The 11,554-nt window shown below is 33.2% G+C and overlaps 4 protein-coding genes across 7 annotated transcripts in view; 2 read left to right on the plus strand and 2 right to left on the minus strand.

Moving 5' to 3' along the window:
- Positions 1 to 177: 177 nt before the first annotated feature.
- On the minus strand, positions 178 to 9,185 carry LOC115243962 (pyruvate kinase-like). 2 transcript variants are annotated; one of them, XM_029821292.1, is made up of 8 exons: positions 9,046 to 9,185; positions 6,322 to 6,357; positions 3,283 to 3,627; positions 2,998 to 3,184; positions 1,981 to 2,502; positions 1,463 to 1,801; positions 1,186 to 1,342; positions 178 to 669 (listed from the first exon to the last, which is right to left on the minus strand). In XM_029821292.1, exons 2-8 carry the CDS (start codon positions 6,346 to 6,348, stop codon positions 657 to 659), a joined length of 1,590 nt encoding a protein of 529 aa, XP_029677152.1. In that variant the 5' UTR covers positions 6,349 to 6,357; positions 9,046 to 9,185; the 3' UTR covers positions 178 to 656. The 2 variants fall into 2 exon arrangements, with proteins under 2 accessions (XP_029677152.1, XP_029677153.1); XM_029821293.1 differs by lacking the exon at positions 6,322 to 6,357 and having other exon boundaries at positions 9,046 to 9,171.
- Positions 6,364 to 8,599, plus strand: LOC115243968. 3 transcript variants are annotated; one of them, XR_003885286.1, is made up of 2 exons: positions 6,364 to 7,087; positions 8,332 to 8,599. XR_003885286.1 is itself a non-coding variant. In XM_029821302.1 (2 exons), exons 1-2 carry the CDS (start codon positions 6,407 to 6,409, stop codon positions 8,512 to 8,514), a joined length of 555 nt encoding a protein of 184 aa, XP_029677162.1. In that variant the 5' UTR covers positions 6,364 to 6,406; the 3' UTR covers positions 8,515 to 8,599. The 3 variants fall into 3 exon arrangements, 1 of the variants encoding a protein (XP_029677162.1); XR_003885287.1 differs by lacking the exon at positions 8,332 to 8,599 and having other exon boundaries at positions 6,364 to 6,778; positions 6,877 to 7,435; XM_029821302.1 differs by having other exon boundaries at positions 6,364 to 6,778.
- A 79-nt stretch (positions 9,186 to 9,264) lies between the features above and the next one.
- LOC115243965 (probable phosphoserine aminotransferase) overlaps positions 9,265 to 11,554 on the plus strand; it is a 6,794-nt gene continuing 4,504 nt past the window's right edge. Inside the window, exon 1 of the mRNA XM_029821296.1 lies at positions 9,265 to 9,382. The gene's annotated coding sequence lies outside the window, so the exon portion shown is untranslated. The remainder of the gene's footprint in view (positions 9,383 to 11,554) is intronic.
- The window catches only part of LOC115243966, an 11,839-nt gene continuing 9,926 nt past the window's right edge, over positions 9,642 to 11,554 (minus strand). The window contains exon 8 of the mRNA XM_029821299.1: positions 9,642 to 9,655. The gene's annotated coding sequence lies outside the window, so the exon portion shown is untranslated. The remainder of the gene's footprint in view (positions 9,656 to 11,554) is intronic.

The following is an 11,554-nucleotide window of genomic DNA, read 5'->3' on the forward strand; positions in this document are numbered from 1 at the left end:
AATGCAAAATAGAATTATATGAAACTATTAAAATTTTCATAGATGAAATTAATATTGTAAATATGTTTAAATTCATCAATTTATTCGATTGTCATCACCAGTACACACTGTTCGAGACACCTGGTGGACAATCAGCACCCACCAGAAAATCATATTTTATACTTGGATAAATGGGTATTTGAAAATTTAAAGGTTTTATTTTCACACTAATCTTAGATAAAGACACAATGTATGTTTGAATGTTAACTCATATGATTTATATTACGACTTACAATTAACATCCATTACTGCAAAATAAATGTCTTTATTTATTTCTATACAGGAACACGTAGATTTAACACTCGACAAGTTGTTTTATTAATCCAAGAGTTATTTGTCTATTCTTTATATTATGACGTAGATCATTGTTTCGCTTACATAACAGCATCTGTATACATTTTATATATGCATTTTTTGTTTTTCTATGTGCATTTGTGTATTTCTCAACAATAAAATAATACTGGGTTTATACTAATGAAATTAGTCTCATATAACTGTATTTACTGGAACTTGTGACAGGATGATATATAATTACGTACATGTTCGCGATAATCTTTAATGTATTACATCTACATCTCCATAAAGATCGTGCTTCCTATGCCAGTCCAATAGTGAGTTTAGTCGACAGTCCTAAAAATAAAAGAAAAATTGATTATCAATAATTAATCAATAATTAATTATCAATAATTAATCGTCTCATTGCCAAAAATATGATCGCAATATTAAAAAAGAATATTAAGCGGGAATAACTGTACTTGAATCTTGATTTTGCAAATTAAGTATTTAAGAAGAGAATATGCTGAAACAGACAATATTAGAATCTTCTCGATTCTCGAATAAGTATGTTCATAAATCAAGTACATGCAATATATAATATATTTATGTTATAGCTTAAACGGGGAAAACGGGGAGCCTTGCATATAATTGCATTATATATATAATACGCTTCTACATAATCTACAATGTTAGTATTTGACAAATACATTCTCTCTGTATAATTATTATTCGGAACAAATTAAGGATAATAAAAAGATAAGAGATAAGATAAGAGTCTTGTTCAACATTCAAAATAGATCATCGTAGGAATCGGTATCACTATAAATATCACATGCAGGATCTTCTCTAATCAATTCTCTTTCTACATACACGACACGAAGCGTATTCGTGAAGCCCGAGCCCTGTCGCCATCCCGTCACGACTATTACCGCATCGCCAGTTTTTACGAAACCACGACTTTTGCCAAAGTTTAATCCGTATTGTACACGTACATCCACGTCTTTCACCCAATCGGCAATTGGTGTTTCTGTATAACATAAAATTTATATAGTCTATTCACATAATAAAGTATTTACATCTTCTATATAATAATAATAAAATAAACCAACTCTCTTTCTCTCCATAAAATAAAATAATGATACTATACCTTCATAGTACAATGGTAATATTCCGCGGTACAAATGCGCTTGTCGAGCAACCTGGTGGAATCTAGTAACTGCAATGATGGGGCATCGGGGTTTATACTTCGAGATCAGATGTGCGGATCGACCGGATGTCGTGATAACGATGATGGCACTAGCCAAACATTTAACAGATGCTTCCACGGAAGCAATGGCAACAGCATGGGTGGCGTCAATAGGTGGCAGAGCTTTGCTCGACAAATCGTGAAAGATTTGAGTTTGCCAAATCGCGGCTTCCGCTTCTTTACAAATGTTGGCCATTGTGTGAACACATTCCAAGGGATAGTCTCCCTTTGCGGTTTCACCTAAAAATGTAATCGCAAGATTTATAAGCATTATCTTTAAAGATGGAAATTACAGAGAAAAAGGCTGTAAAATACGAGAAAGAGATTATAAATAACATTAAAAATATTTCTTTTCACTCTTTGTTTTGTATTATTTTGTCTCCTAAATTTTCGAATATCGACATATTAAAATGAATTACCTGATAACATAACGCAATCAGCACCATCGAGAATAGCATTGGCAACATCCGACGTTTCGGCTCTCGTGGCGCGTGGTTTTTTCACCATGGATTCCAGCATCTGCGTCGCGCAAATCACTGGCTTCCCGACCTTATTGCATCTGCTGATCATAGACTTCTGCGCTAGAAATACCTTCTGCGGGGGTATTTCTATTCCAAGATCACCGCGCGCCACCATTATACCGTCAGATGCGTCGATAATCTCATCAAGATTCGTCATACCCTGTTGATTCTCAATCTTCGATATGATCTTGATGTTTTTGCCCTTCTCGCCGAGAATGCCACGGATCTCGGTTAACGCGGCAGCGTTTCGAATGAAGGAGGCAAATATCATGTCGACATCCTGATCGACACCGAATTGAAGATCGGATTTGTCCTTCTCTGACACCGCTGGAAGATCCACCGGTACTCCTGGCAAATTCACACCTTTGCGGGAACCCAATGTACCGCCATTTTCAACGGAGGTCGAGATTAAATTGGGACCTAAGGAATAAAAAAAATTACACGGAGTTCTTTTTAATATCTCTCAAGATTGCACTAATATTTATTGGCGCGATATACTATATAAAAATAGTATTTTTTAAATTGTAGCTTGAAATTAAAAGGATCAATGTATTTTATACATTAAAAATTCATAAATAAATAGCACTTGAATATTATATTCTGAATTTAAATATTGATTGATGTTATCATAATAACAAAATTTTGTTGAAATTTATACACTGTATCAATTTTTATATTCGCATCCGAATTCGTAATTTGTTCAAATATAATATTTCCAAAATAAATGACCCGCATGTTTAAATACAAAATATTTAACAATCAAGTCGCGAAATATCACTTGTAGCTCTATAAAACTACAAGTTTTAGATATTTTAAATTAAATATTGATTTAATTATTCAATTAAATTAGATATTTAAAAAATATGCCACTCCCAAAAAAAGATAAATAAAATTGCAATAATTTTTGAAACTTACTAACGGCAGAGACGATGAGAGAGATCAAGCCGTCATCCACAAACACGCGATTCCCTACTTTCAACACTTTCGAGATGTTCTCGTAATCAACGTAAACAACTTGTGCATTTCCCTTCTCCATATACGCCTTGTCGGTGGACAGTTTAAAAGTCTGACCCTTGACTAATTCCACTTCAGCTGAGCCGCCCTATCGAGACAGTAAGTTGAAAATATTATACTTTCATTATTTAAATTCCTGTCTTTAAATATATATATATATATGTATAAGCATAATCAATTACGTACGCCTTCAAGGAGACCGGTACGAATTTCGGGACCCTTCGTGTCAAGAGCGACAGCAACGGGGATGTTGATGCCGGCTTGGGCGCTCAGATTCTTTTGCGCCTGGCGAACATTGGCGATAGTTTCCGCGTGATATTCGTGGGATCCGTGAGAGAAATTCAATCGGGCGATATTCATCCCCGTCGCGATCATCTTCTCCAGGGTCTCCACTGATCGGGATGCGGGACCAATCGTGCAGATGATACCGGATAAACGGACGAAGGACACTCGACTGTCGATGTCCAGGGCGCACATATGATCCAGTTGACTTTGAGCGTATAACGCCTGATTATTCGGCTTACCGGCCATCTGCGAAAATTTAAAGAAATCAGAAAGAGCTCTCGAATTGAAAAAAATTAGATAAAAGATCGGTTAGGCTTTAATTACAAGGCTTTGAATCTAGATACATACTAAGTATGCGTTATCCACATACGAATTGTACGTAGTAGATTGTGAATAGGCAACTGTGTGTGTGTGAATTAGAGCGTATAAATTAAATTTACACATTCATATGTTAAGATAAAGAGAAACAATATATATGAACAATTTTAATGTATCAATTATATAAATTTCGCATGCATAAAAAGAATTCACTGTCAAGAAAACAAAACCAATGTTTGGAAGCGTTAATTCTTTAAAACGTTCTTATGATCATCGCGTTAACATTATTCTTGATTATTTCATTCCACAAATAAACAATGTACAGCGAAAATATATTTCTCAGTACGAATAAGTGCCGCTGTTTCTGGCTGTGCGAAGATAGAATTGCATCGACAAAAATAGAAGTATTTCGCGTCGAGATGAAATAATTGAATGTACTGTAAGAGACTTTACGCTAAAGTTGCAACAGCCGTATTTTGTAGACGTATTTTTATTTTGTGCTAAATGCAGACGTTTAATATTTTTGATTTTTTCACATTTCATAATTACGAATTTAATTGTAAGTCCATAAACTTTCAATTCTTTGAGCTCAAATTAAAATCAAATTAAGTTTGCATGTAATTATATTTACAATCTGTATTTTTTTCATTCTTGATATGAATCTCAATTAAATTAGGAAAAATTCAGATTCGAAGAATCACATTTGACGCCTAAAGCACAAATTGTAATTGCTGCCCTTTATGATCGATAATAAAAATTTTTCGTTTGTCTAACGTGAATGTATCTTGAAGATATGAGAAATGTTGCATCAAGGTTTAATATCTGCAAAGTTTAACAATGCAGATAAGTTTCGCTATCGCGTTTAAGATAAAAGGCGGATGAATTCTATTTGTTGACTGATCATTACGAAGAATAGCATCGTGTTACATTATAAACGTCTTATCATCATCTCTATCGTATAAAGACAACGTGAATGACACATTTTCGTCTAATTTATTCAAAAAACTCGAAGTACCGACAAACAAGTAAAAAAAAAAAAAAGTTAGAAAAACGGCAAATTTATATACATATATACATACCTACTCTATTCATTTCTTTATCGCATTTACACCGAACAGGCGCTTATTGTTAGCAAGGTGACACGATTCTACGTCGCGTTTGCTGGTGCTCAAATCGTTTCTAATATCACGCAAATGTACACTAGAATGTGCGAAGCCTTGCATTGTAAACGACTTTAATTACGATTGCAACACAAAACTCTGACTCATATAACGTCGTCATATAATGTCGTCATATAACGTTACATCTAGCAAACCTTTTATATGTGTCAGAAAAAATATCACATCCAAGTAAATATTTCAATTATTTAGTACACCACGAGATCACAATATCAGTATCACTGTAATGTATTTAACAAAACGATAAGGGAAATGCAAATAATATTGAGAAAATAATAATCGTCATCATAATTGTCAAAAAATATTATAAAAATAAAAAATATTATAAGATAAGATCGTGTGATTAGAGTTGCAATAGAATGATAGAGTGTACAATTTATGTAACATTATATTACATCAAAAAGTATCTTTTTATCAATAAAAGCACATTCTACATATATGCGTCTATCTTTCACACCAAGATAAAAACAAATCTATATACCTTTTACACACCGAAATAAAAACTATTAGGCATCTATAAGCAAGAAATTCTTTAAAAGAGAAGTGAGTCTGTAAATCTCTCGAGATAAATCTTTGTCGGCAGAAACTAAAGCGATGTATCTCCTACAACCAATCCCGACTAATCTTACCTTCTCTATATAAAGACAGATTATTTTAGGAACTTCTTCACAGACACAGTTAAAGGATCTTTTAACGACAATACTAAGAAATTGACAATATTACGGAAGGAAGAAGAAAGGAAGAAGAAACGGTGCAGTTTGTGTTTTCAATACAAAACTCGAGGTTATCGCACACGAAATAACACAGAAAAGTTAGAAAAGTCACAATAACATTTCCGCGCTTCGAATGCTACGTAATATCAACGTCATATCTTATACTAGAATGAAAAAAAATTAATCAAATCAATGTCGTCGATCAATTCGCGCGCATGAGATTATTATGTTTAATACGCGTATTTAAAGTCAAAAATCTAACAAATCACAACAATGATGAATAGACACAATGTAGGTCCCGCACTTTCTTTATATTAATAATTCATATTACATTATAATTTTTTTTTATATTTTCCGGGTTGCGTTTTAAGCAGAGAAGAATGTACAAAAACGCGAGCGGATTTGCAAAAACCGTACATATAGCGTATGTGCATGCGCAAACGAAAAACAAAAATTCAAGCAGCCTTCAAAAACAAAAGAAAAAAACACATATATATCGAAACCATTGTAATTTCGGTGAATCAAACGCATCGCGTTCGCTGATACAGGAAATGCCTGGTACGATTGTCGTCGTCTTTCTTCCAACATTACAGATACATATTTAGAACATATTGGCTTAGTGTTCACCGAGATTACATTGGTCTCTCCCAATGAATTATCATCGCTTGCAAATCACACTCTTCAGCGAAGGAGGAGATATATCAGTCGCGAGATCGACGAGACGGTAATACCTGATCGTCGACGGTGATCCAGACCATTTTGGCGGGCTGCGCAAAGAGAAAACGAGAGAAGGAGATTAGTGACGATGCGTTTGTAATGACGATGTCGCGAAAACTCCATCCGACTGCAAGGGCCACGCGCGAATGCGGCTGCCGCCCGGCGTCGCCGACGAGGCGCAACGAGGTGCATGGCGTCGTCGACGACGACCGGAGATGCCGACGGAGTGGGAAACCGAGGATGCGACACATCGGACGATCGGTGACGATGCCCAGTGCATACGAAAGGCTCGCGCGAACGGCGCTCTATCAGCGCTGTCCGGGATCCGAAAATAGGATCACATCCGCTGGATGGACATCGCGTCTTTTCGAAATAATCCCTCGTGGACCGGGAACAGGGACATCGATCGGCGGAAAATGGCGTGAAATTGTTTCGGATTTATATTCAGGTCGGATGGATCTTTCTGGGAAGGTGCGTAATGTGAATAAGTACGAAATATGACGGTGTCTCGATGAAGACGTGTGTTTTATCGCAGAATTTATTATATAAATGGGAATGTATTTCATTAGAGAATAAAATTGCAAAAAATTTACTCTGCTATTGTGCCAATTTGAACTTGAAGAGCCTCTCGAAGAAATTGTACTTCAAATTCTAAAGCATCTTCTATTTGTTTTACAAATGTTTATCACGTACACGCGTAACTATTGCACACAATCGACAGCTGACTTCTAATCACAAGACTCCTGAGCGTTTCCAAGAATGATTCCGGATGCATGACAAGTATTTAGATGCATATGTTTTTACGTCATTTAGAAATTAATTATTCAAATGATTTTTCCAAAAGCGCATGGATTATAGCAAAATATTGAAATAAGTCTACGATTATGTCCTCTGCATGTACACTTTAAGTTTAAGTTTTTGCAATGAAAAGCTAGAAAGAATCTGGAACGTCTACTACGATTACAATATATCGATTTGATGTCGCCGAAATTTCATACTATTATAACATTAGAGGATATCAGATTAATTAATCAATTTTTCTCTGTCCTCCGTGAGAAAGATAATATTGGAAAAATTTTTAATTATATATATTGCTAGTTATTTAAAATATTTTTGAGTAACTGGCAATACATCTTACAATATTTACACGATTGATAGTCGACGAACGCTCATACGGCTTCTTTCTGTTCACCTTGATTCCGTTCAGAGCATGCGTAAGCACGTGCTCAAGCAAGTAATCAGCTGATAGCGCATAGCAGCGCAGTTTCGAGCTTGACCTTCTACGCATGACTTCATTCACTATGATAAAACAAAAATGTATATCTATATACACTGTATCAATCGTCACGACGCGACAACCGTGACATAATATATGTACGAGAAAAAGAGCTTATATTTTTATATAAAATAATTCTCACAAATAATGAAGAATTAATTTCTAAAAAATCCTTGAAACCCATTAAAAATTTATTTATAAATTACGTAGACTTATTTCTATTGCGTATATAATGTCTATCAGCCTCGATATTATTGTATCGTTACTATTCGTTGACAACGAATCGATCGTTGGAATTATGAATTTAAATAAATGAATTTCAATTGAAGTGATATACTATCGGTTCGGGAAACGATAACGCTGAGTAATTTTTGAGAAAAAAGGAAGGTCAGGATTTATCAAAGCGAATAGAAATAGGCTCGCTTTTATTAATTTCAATCTTTTCCAGACGATAAGGTACATTTTTTTCATTCTCTCTTCTCCGACCTTCTTCCTGTGAGAAGAGATAATTTCGTGTGTATCAAAACAGGAATTAGAGAGCATCATACAGTTCCCGACCTCCAAATGCTCACTATGAAGACCCTAGATTCTACAGAATCTTGAATCACACGATATATGTCAAGGAATGATAATCTTTTTCGAAAAAAAACTATTTACTTTTTTTCAGAAGAGAGATCTTAGCCGTTTATATCACATACGATTTACTTTATATACATGAATGATAATCAAGAGATTATTTCTTTTGCAGACAAAATTAAGAGATCGATATTTAATCAACCTTCAGCTCGACTTTTTCAATTTATGCCTATCATCTATTAGCCTGTTGACTACCAATAAAGCCAATGAGAATTTGCAGCCATTATTGCAACGCGCAATCCAATTCTTATCTTCCTTAAAAGTTAGATATGTGGTACAAATTAATATTATATAATGACTAATAGCTATACCTTTGTAGAGTATTTGTGTAATATAATCTAATAAAATGTAGACAAAAATAAAACCATGATAAATCAATATCCTTAAAGAGTTATATGTATGATGAGAAAATTATGGGAATATATAGAGAAATTTATTATCATTTTTTTTTAATCTCCAAAATGCATCAGAATATTATAATCCTAAATAAAAAAAAAAGTGTTCTAAATTTTTTGATATCTTTTCATTTACTAATTTGCTCTACCTACACGATACATACCCTATAATCTGAAAATCAAGATTGTTATAACAGAAACATATCGTATATTATCCCACGCAACGCGAAGGGACAAAGCATCGTGAGGCTGTCCTTCAGACAGACCTACAATGCCAAAACGTTGCCCATTAATTCCCCCTCCGAAAAATTCGAAGACCTTGAGCGACTCGCTCGTCGAAAATCCGGCCGTTCCGGAATAGAGGGAGTCTATTCGTACGGAAGAAGATCAATACCGGTGAGAAGGAATTATGAGGACGGTTGGACGATTACCTTTGTCTCGTTTGCCTGGTAAAAGCAGGAGGATCAACGGTAGTTTCGTGAAAGACTGAAATCAACAGCTACGGCAGACGGCTGGCAACGAGGCAGACTTCCCGGCGATTTGTGATAGACTGGCGTTTTGAGGACGCAGAAGGTCACCACTCCCTCTGATCATGCGTTCTGGGCGGGCAAGTTCATCGTCGACTGTCGGCTGATTTTCATCACGCGATAGCATCCCTACCTGCCGGCGGCTCGATAGAGAACATTTCTGCCGGCGGATCGATCAGAAACGTCCCGGTCGAGGCGAGGGATTCGTTGGCCGGATTGACCGAGATCCCCATTTTGACAGGTATGACGTCAGCATCCACACCTAGGGCGCCAAATATAAAATATTTAGAAAGTCATGAAGAATCCATAGATATAAATGTTTAGGAAATAGCAATCAAAATAACCGCTGATATCCATTTTATATTATAACAGTTTTCTTCAAATTAACATTAAAAACCTGAGACATAAAACTATGTAAATATTTAGTAATGTAATCGTCTAATTTAAATACAAGCTTCAAAGAGAAGCTTGAATAAATCTCGAGATCATATCGCCGAATTTGAATATATATATACTATAAATGGGAAGGTCAATGACGGGCTTCAATGAACCATTGATCCGAATCGCGACTTCTATTGCGTAAAATATAATACTCATGGATAATAGAGTTGCTAATAGCGTCACTTGAAATAATAACTATATTTCTTATTGATGATTTAACCGATTTGAAATTGTAAATAAGCAGTTGCAAATTAAAAATGTCAATTTAAGAAAATTTATCTCATTAATTGATGGGTAGATATAAAAAATTTTTCGTGTGTATTGTCTCTTTTAAAAAAATATTTAAGGGATGTGCGCCTAAAGAGCATTTTGGATGAGAAACAGATTTGATACATTTGCAGGTACAAACAGTTAATTGAGGATCCAAATAAGAATTTTAATAAAAGTCTTTTAATTGAAACATGGTCTAACTAGTGGTGTGATTCATTTTTTACAAAACTCGTGTCAGCTTATCTACTCGTGACCTATATATACCAATAAAGCAACCACATCATGTATTGCCAGTATCTCTAAGTATATTTATATTAGATACACGTATGTATCTTAAAAAATGATATTAACTATAATGATATACAGATAAAATGTTTCAATAGACAAAAATTTTGCGATAGATTCATGAATACAATCGCTATAATACTAATGTGAATCCATATCCCGATGAAAATCTTTCAGAAAACTCTGAGAAATTTTATTATTTATCTCTCTATACAACTATAATAATACACTACATCATAGTTTTCTTAAAAATAAATATTTGAAGAAAAATTTTGTTTCAATTATTTTTGCAAAGAAGATAATTAATTTTATATAAATAATTAATGTGTATTTCTCATACAAAGTCTATTAATTTAAATTGTGACAGAAAATTTACCTGAACACATTTTACGATTTGATGACATTGAAATTTTACCCAACATCTTCAAATTGCGTGGCCTGTATGATGCTGTCCACTGGTGTTAGATCGCAGAAACACTCCTTCAAGCAGATTTATCGACCACGATTTATGCAAAACGAATCTCTTATATAAAATCTCTTTTCCATCTTCTAATCTGACCTAGAATGAAATTAAAATATGTTTCAATATTATATTGTAATATATTGTTTAAATTGTGCTGCAAAAGGAGCAAACATTATATTTTATTTATAAAAATATTTAAAAACAACATTAATATAGTAAATATAATGATCAAATTTTTTAAGAAAATTTTTCCATTATCAATATCAAAAATAAAAAAGTTAATTACGAAAGTAAAATCTACATTAATTAAATTTTTAATTAAAACTTGACAAAATATTAAAAAATCACAAAAATGTTTATTTAAAAAATTATATTTCAGCAAATTTGTGTGTATTTACGAAAATGTATTTAATATTCATATTTTTTTCTTGTATTGTTCTATTTAGAATATTGTAATGTTTTAAATTATAATATTTTATATCTAAATTTTATATCTATAAATATATTTTTCATATAATGACAAATTGATTTAATTCCAGAATATTAATTAATCGATATATAATTAAGAACTAAATTCCATTGATAAGCACAAATAATAAGATTGTTATAATTTATTATTTCACGATACGATGATTATTTTATTCTCATTGTATTATATATTATATCATTTTATTTATTATAAAATTCTAATACATATATGTGTATATAACTAAATGTGTATATAAATAAAATCTGATAACATCACAAACTATACTATGAGTATAGTACTGTTTTTATATATGCCATATGCCATATGGCATTGTGCGTGTGTTGAATGCGCGTGCGCGTACATAGAAATTTTAAAATAAAACTTTAAAATTAAAGTTAATGTGGCAAATTAATGATGATTTTACATTCAATCTAAAATAGAAATTTGAATTATTTATTTATACAATTTTATTTACTATATATATA

Source organism: Formica exsecta, unplaced genomic scaffold (assembly GCF_003651465.1).
Source record: "Formica exsecta isolate Colony F162 unplaced genomic scaffold, ASM365146v1 scaffold768, whole genome shotgun sequence".
Lineage (NCBI taxonomy): Eukaryota > Metazoa > Arthropoda > Insecta > Hymenoptera > Formicidae > Formica > Formica exsecta.

Coding starts and splice junctions, on each gene's coding strand:
- LOC115243962 (XM_029821292.1), bottom strand. CDS start 6,348: ATGGTCTGGATCACCGTCGACGATCAG. Junction 3,628..6,321: donor GGATCACCGTCGACGATCAG/GTATTACCGTCT, acceptor AAATTTTCGCAG/ATGGCCGGTAAGCCGAATAA. Junction 1,802..1,980: donor TGATTGCGTTATGTTATCAG/GTAATTCATTTT, acceptor TTACATTTTTAG/GTGAAACCGCAAAGGGAGAC.
- LOC115243968 (XM_029821302.1), top strand. CDS start 6,407: ATGACGATGTCGCGAAAACTCCATCCGACTGCAAGGGCCACGCGCGAA. Junction 6,779..8,331: donor GGATGGATCTTTCTGGGAAG/GTGCGTAATGTG, acceptor TTTCTTTTGCAG/ACAAAATTAAGAGATCGATA.